At 38.2% G+C, this 14008-nt stretch overlaps 1 protein-coding gene across 1 annotated transcript; it reads left to right on the top strand.

Annotated features, from left to right (window-relative positions):
• Positions 1-6201: 6201 nt before the first annotated feature.
• LOC131245571 (uncharacterized) lies at positions 6202-6944 on the top strand. The gene has a single exon (XM_058245124.1). It carries the CDS (start codon positions 6297-6299, stop codon positions 6756-6758), a length of 462 nt encoding a protein of 153 aa, XP_058101107.1. The 5' UTR covers positions 6202-6296; the 3' UTR covers positions 6759-6944.
• Positions 6945-14008: the final 7064 nt, after the last annotated feature.

Genomic DNA, 14008 nt, shown 5'->3' with positions numbered 1-14008 from the left:
CGGGGAGCGACTTTCAATTTCTCATATCTTAGCTTGTTTCTCGCACATCAAGTCATCATCAGCCAAACGGGTCCAAGATGTGACCCGTCTCCTAAGCAAAACCCTAGAAATTTTGGAATCTCGATTTTCTTAGATGCGCCGAGGTGGCAGTGGCATCCTTTTTCCATGAATGACTAAAACACCCTTTGTTATCTTTACCCGGCCAGGTATCATGCTGGATGCTTGAGTGCATCTCCACCTTACACGTGGCTATAAGTACTATTTCAATCATGACCATCCACGTTAACTGTCCTTATAGATCATGACCATGGCCTAACAATCCACACGTCTCGAATGATTCTAATCTCGTAACTGGTGACCTATTGGCTACAATTCTCATTTAAGATACGGAAGTCCACCATCAACGGCGGGGATCATCCGATTACTCCTTCCATGGTCTTTTCATTCATCTGGGATTATCATAAGTGAGTCGTGAAGCCAAAGTTCATGAGATTAAACAATCCTAACCATTTGTAAAATAGTATAGGAAAAGACACTGGATATCGGGATATCTAGTCACTGATTTTTGCATTGCCCGGTCATCATGATCTTGAACGGTCCGGATTATCAAATATACATCCGAATTGTACGGTATAAATACGAGAGGTACCGAAATCTCCCAGGGGGTTTGTTCTCATTCCATGACATGGATGGATTTTTATTATTTGGGAAATTTACGAAAACAACCTTCTTGGATTTTTTTATTTTTTATTTAATGATCATTTTTTTTTTTCACACGCACACACACCCCCGCGCACTCAGGGGTAGTGGGATTTCACTACCCTACCTATGAGTACTTGACCCTATGCTGAAACTGCTGAAACTCCTGGGAGTCTACCACCATAGCAAGAGTAAGGACCCTCCTTAAAAATGATCTGACAAGATTGGAGTGGCTGGGCATCACTTTAGTGTTTATGTGAAATTCACTCCAACTGCGGGTCCAAAACTTAGCTCCACGGGGACTCAATTTCATAAGTAAATGGGAAACAATGTATAAGGAAAATCTCACCCTCTAAGCTGCTTCCCTTAGTTTGGCTCATGTGAATCATTAGTGGGCCTAAATTTTTAATTTTGGACTCCATGCCTAAATTTTATGACAACGTCTAATAATTGAAGTGGATTTTATATAATCATTATGGTAGGCCTTATAAAAGTCAAGGGTGGATGTTTCTCCACTAACTATTTTCTTTGGTGTGGACTACCTAGATCACAAGTAAGCCTTTTTCTTTTTCTCCCTTAAACTTAATATATGATTACATATTTAATATTTGGAGTAGATATTACATATATATATTACAATGTATGTAAGCCTAGGCTTTCGTGAGATTCCTTTTTAACGTATAAGTGTTAGTGCACTTACTATGTTTTGTCAATCATGAGAGTTTCGTGTGTCATGTAGTTGGTTGAGCTCTTGGAAATTGAAGACCAAAGATATAAAAGAACATAGAATATTAAAGAATGAATAACAGGTAAATGAAGTGCCTTAATGACCTTAACTTTAGACCCAAAACAACCTTAGCCTTTATACGATCCTAATTTTTATAGATAAATCTTAATTGATTATCACATAGCCTTAATAGCCAAATTGAAATACTATAAGTTAGGCTAAAAGATGTGCAAAATTATTGTAAAAATTTTAGCCCAAAACAGTAAATTCCGAATGAAGCTCGATTCCATCAATAGACTTTAGATCATCTCGATTTAACATTTGATCAATCGAAAATCAGGAATCGATTGATCGAAGGTGGCCAAAAACAACCAACAACCAAAATACTTATATTTTGGATTTTCTTTATCTTATCGAGGAACCTTCAATCACATCGAAGGGTCGCTCGATCGATCGAAGGTCTTCGGTCGCTCGATTGATTGAGGCTAGTAGTTAGAGATCCATTAGAACCTTGTCTTTATATACTTTGCAATCAAATCTTTGTTGAGTGTATTTTTTAAGTGAGTTAGAAGCCCTGGAGTATTCCAATAGTTTCCAACACTTCTATACTTTCACTCAAAGGAATTCAAGTGATCTTACATGTGATTAATCACTCTCGTGAGTATTTTAAGTTCCTTATGAAAATAATCTTATTTCCTTACATTCTTTAGAGGATAAACACCAATTTAATAGGCAAAATCATATCTTCTAAACTTTTAGAATACTCATGTAGATAGGTAAATCCTCATTTGAAAATCAACTAAGCATTTACTTGTAAGAGATTCAACTAATCCACTCTCATTACCTTAATAGCTCTATTGGAGTATCAAGCGTAAGATAGTCGATTCAAGGAGGCAAAAGAAGACTGACTTTAAAGATCAAAGGAGCATAAGAAAAGCTGATTGAAGCAAAGAAAAACATCAATCAAGCATCTTAAAAAGGCGTTATAAAATAGGCTCAATCCAACAAGTAAATTCTCAATTGTAAATGTCTACATACTCTCTCCTTGTGTAGGATTGAGTATAGGATTTGTGACCTAAACTTGCATATGTTCTTGTATAAGACTGTATCGCCACTAACGTGGTAGTTCTAATTACCCTCTCATAGGACTTGGCCATAATTTTATAGCTCTATTAAGCTTTCATGCGTGCGTGGTAAACAATTCACACAATTTTAATAAATAAAAATATGTTTAAAAAAAAAAAAAAAAAACATTTGGGAGAGGGCCATGGCCTTTGATTTTTAACGGGCCTACTATGATGTGTATGTAAAATTCACTCCAACCCCTAGACTTAAACTTAGACCCTATAGACTTAGGTTAAGTTCGAGCCAAAAAAGCAGGTTGACCTCTATCAGACCTCCATTCAGGTGGGTCATATAAAAGGAAGCTCTTGGGAGAGAAGTCCACTCAATTTTAAAGGGTGCCCCTGATGATTAAATGAAATTCACTTTGACCATTATATAAGATATCAAAATTTAGGGAAAATTAGTTACACGAAGGAAAACAGTCGGGAGAGAAGTTTATCCTTAATTTTCACAAAGTCCACCATGATGATTAAATGAAATCTACTATAATCATTAGATGACACACCAAAATTTAGACTTGGGCCCCAAAAATAACCCTGCCCATAATTTATGTGGACCCAATCAAGGAAATAATTTGGAAAGTGAGTGTTTCCCTACACACTGTTTTGAATCTTGTGGTCCATTAGAATCACGAATGAAGTTGAGTTTTAGTTCATATGCTGAATAGGGTGAGACGCAACCAGTGGTTGAGTGAATTTCACGGTGGGGCTCACCCGAGCCACCATCATTTCACTAGCATAAGCCAAACCAAACCATTGGATACTCTAAGAAGGATAATTACTTACATCAATGTGGTGTCTCACTAAAAACTTTTTGAAAAAGGTTAAAAAAAAGTACTGAAATGTAAATTCCATATTACTCAGGTAGTTTATGTAAAATTCCCTTCAATTTAAAGGTTGAGGCCTCACATTGGATGATTTTGAAATAATTTGGCAGATGAGTATTACCCTACACACTGTTTTGAATCTTGTGATCAAGTAAATCACAAATGAAACTGAATTTTAGTTAACCATGCTCAGTGGATTTCATATAAACATCACCGTGGAGCTCACTCCAGCCACCATTCCTTCACTAGCATGAGCCAACCCAAATTTGGATCCTTACTCTCTCATGAGTTTCAACACCCGGTCAAGGGTTCAAATATATGTTAGTGGTGAAATCCCACCACGGTGTGAATGTGTGGGGGTGCGTGTGTTAAAAAACAATAAAAAAAAAGGAAGCCAACCCAAACCACCGGGTACTCTAGAGGAAGGATAATTACTAACATCAATGTGGTATCTTATTAAAAACTTTCAGAAAAAGGTTTTAAAAAGCACTGAAACGCAAATTCCATATTATTCAGGTAGTTTTTCTAAAATTACCTTCAATTTAAAGATGAGGTCTCACACAACTAGTTGGATGATGAGGTTATTGTCCGACTAATGCACAGATGACAATATGTCAAGTACATGCAACATCCAAAGGTTTAGGAACACCGGATGCAACAGTGAATCAGCTTCACTCACCCTGTGGGCCACAAAATATAAACAATGGACATCCGAGGTTTATATTCATGGTGGGACCTTTTGGATGGATTGGATTTCATAAAAAGATGACATATAGGCAAGTATGTGCTAGTTGGACGATAACCTTACCGTCCAACTAGTTGCATTTGGGACCACGTCAATTTGAATTTTGACGTCATAATTCCTCCTAAAAATTAAGGTTATTCTAGCAATTTTGCACATGGGCCCTATATAAATAGCGCTCGGATTAGGTGAGGCTTGGTGGGTGAGTCCCTGACCGTGGGACCACCTTGATGTGTGTGTTGTATATCCACTCGGTCCATAAGTATTTCCACCTCATTTACAGCATCGTTTCAAAAATGAAGCAGATCGAAACCTCAAGTGCACCACACCACAAGAAACATTGGTCACTGAACGCCCACCATTAAAAAATTCCTAGGGTCCACTGTAATGTTTATTTGCCATCCAATCCGTTCATAAGCTCACACAGACTTGGATGGATGAAGGGAAAACACAAATATCAGCTTCTAAAACTTTTGTGGTCCATAAAAAGTTTTTAATGATCAATGACCACTCTTTCCTGAGGTGTGGTCCATTTAAAATTTGGATCTGCTTTAGTTTTGGAACCACGCCTTAAAATGAGCTGAAAAAACTGATGAACGGAGTGGATATACAACACATATCCATCAAGGTGGGCCCAACGGTCACGGACTCACCCACTAAGCTGTTATCCCGGACTCACCTAATCAGCGCACATATAAATAGTACCACGTGTTATCTGAGTTGAATGAGTGTTATCTGAGTTGAATGAGTACGTGTAGGTGGGTGGTGCATGGGCCACATCACATGGTGCGGATTCACCACCCATTACGGATAAGGGATTGGAAGATCTCCAGCAGCACCAACATGTTGTGGTGCAACCATGCGCACCAAAGCGTGGGCTGAGTGGCCAGTGCATGGGCTACAACTTCCTTATTCAATCCAATCACTTGTCTTTATTGTCTGGTGCCTTTCCCCACCGTGGCAACTACAACTTGTCCGAATAATTATTATATAAAAAAGCTTTGATACTCTGGCAGAGCGTCATGGATGATACACAGGCATTTGAAAATTACTTAGTAATTGCATAGTTGGCATATAATTAACTCAAACTAAACTGTCCAAATTATTGTTCTTAGTTTACATGTATCATGAACAAAAAAATACCATTATTTGACTATCGGATTGGTGGATATTTATTGGACGGTTAAAAATGAAAATTACCCAATGGTCCTTTTTCAACAAACAGCTGTCTACGAATCAGATGTTAGAATTGTTTAGCCAATTTGATTTTGGGACTATTACTTAGCAAACGTAGGTTCCACAATATGGACGGTTTAACTTGAGGTGGTGTTGCCTTGTGCGTACAGTTTCTGAATGCCGGCGTATCAAGCGTCATACGCTGCCCATGTAATTAAGATTGGAGGAATTATAGGATCCTCGACCCTGGGCTTTGTACATTATACTCGGTTTTTTCTAGTTCTGACAAGTGGGGCCCATGATCCAGTAGTTGAAACCACCGGTCTGTTGGACCATGCTATAGAACTTTCCCAGATCCATAGAATCTGGCCGCTATTCTTGGGGCTTCTTTTAGTTGAACGTGTACCGTTGCTATAACTCTCTCTCTCTCTCTCTAACCATCTATTTGTAGGCGATTAATTGAATGGCCACGATTGTTCCATCCAGGAAATTTTTTGGTTATACTCCATCCATCGTGGATTCCTGGATAACAACGGTTTCGATCACCGAAATGTGGGCCCTAGTTATCAGCACCAAGAAACCGTGCACAGACTCGGGTCAACGGCCATATTAATTCATCTAATGAGATGGCGCCCTTTTATGTATATCTTTTGTTCTTTTGTCGTTGTTTCGAGTCACATGTGCACCAACAACCGCTCCTTGCCAACCTGTAAAGACGGTCCGTCGTCGAGGTTTCTCCACCGTTGGAAGCGATATGATCTTATGTGGGGTCCACCATTGTGTGCTTTTCGAGAGAATTAGGTGCACATGACTTTAGTTGGCCGTGGAAGTTATCCTTTGTGATGTGGGTGGGATGGAACGCCTACAAATATCCCACTCTACATGCAACATGAGATACCAAAACCATCAATCTCTCTCTCTCTCTGTCTCGCTCTCGCTCTCTCTCTTCAGTGGCATTTCCATTTCTCTCTCTTTTTTTTTCCCTTTCTCTTTGATTCTACATGGCCTCTATGCCATCTGAAAGTTGGGACTCCATCGTCGAGGATGTCCCAGTGATCGACGGTTCCCTCCTCATGGACCTATTGGAAGAGTCACAAGTAGATGAAACTGAGGATGAACGGCTAGGATGCGTGATCAGATCCCTTGAAGCTGAGATCGACGGTAGTGGTCCAATCACAGCCGAGTGTGGATTAGAGAGCGCAGGATCGGAGGACGGTCAAGATTGGTCGAGATCGACGAGCCAAATTGATGATCCATTTGATTGGGTCGACATGGATATGGTCTCTGGGTCCCACTGCGGTGACATTGGCAATTGGTACTTGGACACGTGTACGGATGAGATTGGGATGGCTGGATTTGGTGATGTGAGAGATTACTCTCACTTATACTATGGAGATTACCCTATGGAGCAAGTGTACAGTCCCCTCTGGCAAGAGACGTACGATTCCCCGATGGACGGCTAAGGTGTCACCACGTGTACATGCACGTCAATAGATGTGCTCCTAGCCATTGGATGTATGTGGGTGCAATTTAAAAAAATCTTGACCCTAGATTCGAGCATGGTTTATAGATTTGCTTTTACAACCATTTTGTATTTATATTTTTTTAAGGTGAAAGAAATATGAAGAACCATAAATTGCCAATGCACATATATTCTTCTAATTTCAAAGATGTTGTTAGGCACTTATATGAACCGTTCATCAGGTGCGCCCTACCATTCTTAGGCCATTTTCTAAAATCACACCTTATAGACAATTCGAACGGTTCACTTCGAGAACCATGAACGTTGAATGCGGATCTGGACGGTTAGATTGCCGGATTCGTGTAAGTTTGAGAAATATACCATCCACAGTGGGGCCCACCCAATGTAATGTCCATATCTTTCTTATGTGGCACACGTGTATGGAATAGAGAGCCTAATGTAATCATAAAAGATTGTCTAACGTTGTATCTTGTCCCTACAAGATAAGGAAATAAAAATTGAAATTTTATAGTATTGGCTAACGTGGCAGTACAGATAATTAAAACCCTTCTTTAGGAAATAAAAAATAAAAAATCATTCTATAAAGCAAGAATCATGTGCGATGAAGTTGGGGAATGCATTTCAGTAGTGGTAGATGGGGCCACAGCTCTACGACCAGGTGGCTGAGCTGAGTCAACTCAGTGCTTTTCAAGAAAAAAGACAAGGTACCTAGAGCTGTGGCTTTGTTTATTGGGAATTTTACAGTAAAATTCCTCCAAAAAAATTAGATTTTATCAAATAATGGCTTCACCAACCGAAATTGCTGAAGAGAGAAATTAGGTAAACGTCTCTATTTTAAGTTTTTCTTTAAAAAGTCATCCATCAAGAATTGTGGGCCGGTATCCGTCTGACATCTAACCCATCTAACAGATGCATTACTAGAAAGACAAAAACTTGGGCTAATCAAATGATAAGATAAGCCAAACCATAAAAACTAATATACGCCATTCAAAAATATTTAAATTTATGAGTTGTCCACCCAGTAATTCAATCAACTTCATTTTGGATCGCGTGAACATCAAGATGGATTTTATATTTTAATTAAATGGATTAGATGTTATACATATACAATGTGGGCTCCACAATTCTAGACTACCTTGCCTTTCGGAGGTTAAAAAAGAAGAAGAATTATTTAAATTGGATAGTTAGTTCATAATGTCACCCCTTGAAAAACATCTCCTAGGAAATTTTCTAATAAATGTATTATTAGGTAAAATGTAGATTTATGTGGAATTTTGTAGTAATATCCCTTATTTATTTTAGCTATTATATATTTTAGATAGAGAAATGCATCAGTACTCTCAGAGTATTATAAGTGATAATGCTCTTAGTTACATTAGGACATAGATAATCCAATCCATTCATTTGCAATCTTCATTAGGTCCAAAGCATACTCTATGAGCTACTATGAAAACATTACACTGACCTAATCAATGGCTATAGAAGTAGGTACCATCAATAGTTTGATTCATTTAATCGTTAGGTACTAAAGTTGTGCTCCACTCGGCTAGTAATAAGTTAATTTGTGATTGACTAAAGGTTATTCGGTTCTTTTAGAATGAAAGTTTCAACAAAGCCCCTACACATGAATTATTAGGCAATTGTGGCCATTCCATTTATGGATTTGAAAATAGATGGGTATAAAAAATAAGGTCATATAAAAAATTAATTGGATCATTCTATCGGTGTGATTACTGAAAAATAGCCCATAAAATATGTTATTAACTTAAGTGCCTGATAGTTTAGATGGATTGGTTGGACTGTTCAAGTGAACAATGCAGTTAGGTGCGTTATAACTTATAGTGCTCTGATAGCACCAAAGTGTCTATCTTTTATATATAATAATTTAAATAAAGATTTGATATTCCCAAAACCTATTAAATGGCACACATGGTGATATCTTGTCGATTTGAATTATTCCTTTATTAACACAAATATGAGCAAGTCATGGTCCGGATGATTTATAACCCTTTGAATGGGGACTAATTTATCATAATCATCCATTATTTATAATAATGAGTCACAATTCACGTGGTTAGAAGCAACAAATCAAAGCATTACTCATGATAAATAATGATGTAGAGCGGGTCGCGAACAGTTTCATAGCCAAGATGGATCAGAAAAGGCTCAGTCGACGATAGAAGTGATTCAGACTGTCGGACCTTAGATCGGGCGTATCTTGCAATCCGGAATGAGTTACCTGACGTAAAATATATGATTTTGGGATAGAACGAGCTACTTAAACCAACCAACCTAGCTATGCCGGATTGCGCAGCCCGGAATTATTAAAAACCTCTGGATCGACGGTCGTTTCCCTGTTTTAATTTCATTTTTACTATAAATAGTAAGTTTTAATTTGATTATAACTCTTCATCCGTCGGGCTTTAGGAGTTGCGCCCAACGTGAAAAGAGCTTAGAATAATTAGGAGAATGGTTTGGTGAAGCCAAATAAGACACTTACTATTTTCGGCTGAAAACCTTGCACACTAGTAGATATCACGATCATCTATAAATAGTAAGTTTACTATTTATAGTAAGTCGCGGATTCTAGGAGTTTGAGTTGTAGTTTGATTCTGATTTCTTTCCCATTACTTGGTACCCCTATTTAAAGGGTTGTGAACTCATTTTTATTCATCAATTAATCAATTTTTAATTTATTAGAATTTATTTCTATTTTCTACTTTCTTTCCTCGTGGATTCGAAAAGTCTCTGTGAGAAGTTCAGAGAAGCTCCGTGGATTCGGAGTAGTTATCCTCATCACGTTCATCCCTGTGTCAAATACAAAGTTAGATCAATCCACTGAATGCTTCATGATGATGATTAGACCTTTGGTTGCCAATCAATCTTAATTGTCCATTTTCATGCTATTGATTGGAAGCTTTGGATCACTTGATTGGTAGGATTTTTGTGTCGTGAACATGAAGTAATGGACTGATCATATCAATAAAAGGCCACCATATGTGTCATTTAAAAGGTTTGGGCATATTGCTAACCTTCCAGTAAAAGTGGGGACTATAGCAAACTTTATCATTATAAGTTTAATTATTAAATAATTAATTATCAAATATCAAATTGAGTCACGCAAAAACTCACTCAAGTCAACACAACCCACAATTTTCAAGAGGGACTATGATCAGGACTTCAGAGGGGTATTCAAAAAACGTGTTCTCCGTCGGATATGGGCCTTGTCCAATAGACACCAAAATATTTGTTGATCTTAATTAATTACTAGTAATTACATGTTAAAGATGAATTTATCATATATTAGAAATCATCCCCAACATATAATTTCTATTAACTAGAATAAGATGAACTCATTTTTAGTCGTCTACCAAATAGGGCATGGGATTTTTAAAAAATAATAATAATCATTTTCCTATCATTTGGCATTAATTTAACTATTCTAAATGATCCAAGACTTTCTCTACCCATGGACATATGATATGGCACACATGATCTGAACCATTGGTCTAGTGGGCTTTCACGCTCATGATGTATTCATCACACTCCCAAATTAGGTTCAAGGCTAAGATGAAATGTATGCTGCTGTTGTTGTTGTTTTGTTTTCTTTTATTTTCTTTTCTTTGGGTGATGCATATGTGGTTGCTTTGGTCAACCTTAACAAACGTGGGCTGCGATCAGCTGCGGTTGCTCAACAAGAGTTCGTGCATAGCCTACCATGGCCTAACTGTGACTTTCTAACACTGAATGGGGCCAGAGCCTAACCTCATGGGCTGGCCCAGGACACGCCACAGCGTACCATAGCTGTAGCCCCGTAAATGGAGCTGGTAGGAAAGTCTGTCCAACATATATTGTGATCAGGTTATCTTGTAATTTGCATTAATTTGTAAAAGAATTCAAATCTTAGAAGTGAACAAGATCAGGTTATTGGTACAAGCGGATATAGAGTAGGAGAGTTATTTCATACACTACTAGAGATTAGGCATTGGAATTGTACTTGTAACATATATCATCTCTATCCAACAGTTTAAGTTGTGATAACCACATTAATTCTAAATTAATATTCGTTAATATTCTTAATCTATTATTAATAAGTATTTATTTATTGAATTTGGATTATTGCATATTTTCATTCGCTGGCGTTTCATGAACTATATATTCGCCAATCAACTTATTAAAAATCAAATTATTATATGTGTTTTAGGAATGCTAATCAGAATCAGCGGTTACAAAATTGATGTAATTAAGCAAAGTAAATTTTTTATTTTTCTAAATAATAATAATAAAAGATAAGTGCACAAATATTGATGGGGTTCAATAATTTACTAACATGGATATAATAATAACATGGAGTTTTCTTTTTCACTAAAAAAAATAATAAAGAAAAAAGAGAGAAAGGAAAAATTAAAGAATACAAGAGAGGTGAGAAAATACGCTTTCTCTACATGTGTTTCCACACGATCGACTAATGCAGGAAAGACGATTTCTATTAGAAAATTCAGCGAGTGTTTCACGTATATACTTCCATTGCTCCGCAGCAAACATGTGAGAGGCAGGTCCTTCATGTTTTTACCATCTTACCGGTACATCACAACCACCCATTGTGACAATGACTCACGTACGTGAGATTTGAGCTTTCCATACAGACCACACTTTTTAATGGGTCCCACCTAAAGAATCAAAGGGTTAGATCTTCTGCCCGAAAGATTCATACAATTTAGCCCACCTGATTCCAGGCTTGCAACTCACACACGTGTACCACTGAATCACATGTGGCTACGCGAAGATGGGCAGAGCTCCACAGTCGTCTCGCAGTGGCAGCGTCACCACACGTGTGCCAGATCCAAACCGTCCCACGCAACGGTGGCTTCTGGATCAACCACCAGCCATACGTGCCATAGTGGCACGGATATGCGAAATCCAACGGATGGGCCACAATGTTTAGATGCCTGGTCTCAACATCAGCACGTGTAAGTCCTTGCTTGAATGGAGATGTCATAGATAGATAAAACAAGCCGTCCATTTTCTCTGTGGCCCACTTGAGGAGTTAAATGACGTGATCTACTCCCCAATAGATCGAGGTAGTACGCAACTTTTTTTTTCCTAACACAAGTGTAGGATCCGAATCGTGCAAAAGTTGAGCCCACCAAGAAGATCACCTACTTAGAGAATTAGGCAGATCCACTTATTCGATCGGGTAAAACTGTATGTTATGCAGACTATCGGCCATTAGTTTATTTCGATTTTGTGGTCCATATGATGAGTGGACTAGCCTGATTTTTTTGACACGATATCTTCATGGTGGGACCCATGATTGTAAGGCTCGGATTTACAACAAGATAAAAGGTAGAAAAGATGTTTCTTCTTCTTTCTTCTTTTCTTCAGTTCTGACTAAGTAAAACAGCTTCGTAAAACACTCAAGCTCTGTAGGGCCCACAATGTTGTATACGTAAATCCACTCCGTCCATTGATTAACTATCAATGCAAAATATCAGCCCAATAAAAAAAAATAATTGGTGGGCCACACCAATTGGAAAAATGTAAAATGCTACTAAAACTACTAACTTCATACGGCGTGTCCCGGATAATATTTGTATCAGGCGGATTTTTGTAGCTTCGCCAATTGTGGTGAGTTCAACCTGATTAAGGGTTTTGATGAAAAAAATACACACCATGGTGGCCCTGCACACTAACCTACGGTTTGGCATTCCATCCACATTTTTCCTGGTGGTGTAGCCCGCCTGAGCTGTGGACCCACTAGTCTTTTCACTGGGTCTAGTATCGAGGATAGAACCTGATAGACCGAGTGGATTTTAAATATACAGCATGGTGGGCCTCACAAGCCCGGACGCGGATTTCCTGCCAAAAGCCTTTGACAAGTAGTTCCTGCACTGGAATGCTACGTGGGGCCAACCGTAATGTTTCTGAAAAATCCACCCCGTCCATCCGTTTTTTGGGATCATTTTAGGACATTTAACCAAAAATCAGGTGGATCCAAAACTAAAGTTGGTAGCACGAGAGGAAACAGTGGAAAAGTTTAGTATAAGGCTAATAGTTATGTTTTTACAGTTCATCCCAGTGGGAATGAACTTATAAACAGTTTGGATGGCATATAAACATCAAGATGGGGGCACTGGAAGGTTTCAACGGTGGAAAACTCTTTCTCCAGTTTTACTTCTCGCATGGCCATGAGTTTTGAATTCACCTGACTTTTTATCTCATTACCTAAAATGACCCGAAAAAACGAATGGACGGGGTGGATTTTTCAGAAACATCATGGTGGCCCCCACGTAGCTTCCCAGTGCGAAAGTCTTAGGCAGGAAATCCGCATCCAGACGTAACATCGACGTAGACACTTAGGCCGTGTTTGTTAACGCTGAATTTTTGCACTTAACGCGGAATGGGGAAAATTTTCTGTGTTTAGTGGTGTTTGTTAATGCATTGTTAACGCGGAAGACGGAAAGCGCTAAGTGGTTTTTCACTGAATTCTTTCCGTGATAGGAGTCTGGCTTAATGGTGAACACGGAATGCGCTTCGTGATTTTTCATAAAACAAAAATTTATTGCTTCCAAAAGTATCCCTTTTCAAGTTATTACGGAAAATTTATCTTTCCATTTGTTTGCGCAATACAAAATCAACCTTTAACCTGTGAAAGTTCTTTATGCCCCACCATGATTTATGTGTTTGACCCATACCGTTCATCAACTTTTTCAAATAATTTAAGATGTAAAAGACAGCCAGGACCAAGCTTAAATGGACCATAAAGTTGAGATTGAACTTCCACTATTAAAAACTTTTTAAGAGTGCTAAAAGTTTCAAATCAAGCTGATATTTATGTTTTCATTTCATCCATGTCTAGGTGAATTTATAAATAGGTTGGATGGTAAAAAAAACATTTGCAATGCCCCTTCAAAAGGTTTCATTGGTGAATGTCATTGTCACTGCACATACCTTTGGTGTGGTCCAATGGAGCTTTGACCCTGCTTCTTTTTCTTACTCATAACTTAAAATGATTTAATAGTAGGGATTAACAGCTTGGATAAAACCCTTATATCATAGTGGACCCCATAGATATACACTTCCATTGCTCCGCAGCAAACATGTGAGAGGCAGGTCCTTCATATTTTTTACCATCTTACTGGTACATCACAACCACCCATTGTGACAATGACTCACGTACGTGAGATTTGAGCTTTCCATACAGACCACACTTTTTAATGGGTCCCACCT

Source organism: Magnolia sinica, chromosome 5 (assembly GCF_029962835.1).
Source record: "Magnolia sinica isolate HGM2019 chromosome 5, MsV1, whole genome shotgun sequence".
NCBI classification, from domain to species: Eukaryota; Viridiplantae; Streptophyta; class Magnoliopsida; order Magnoliales; family Magnoliaceae; genus Magnolia; species Magnolia sinica.
This window is presented reverse-complemented; position numbering and strand designations above follow the sequence as displayed.

What these genes read in the sequence shown, in the direction of transcription:
- LOC131245571 (XM_058245124.1), top strand. Translation starts at nt 6,297, where the DNA reads ATGGCCTCTATGCCATCTGAAAGTTGGGACTCCATCGTCGAGGATGTC.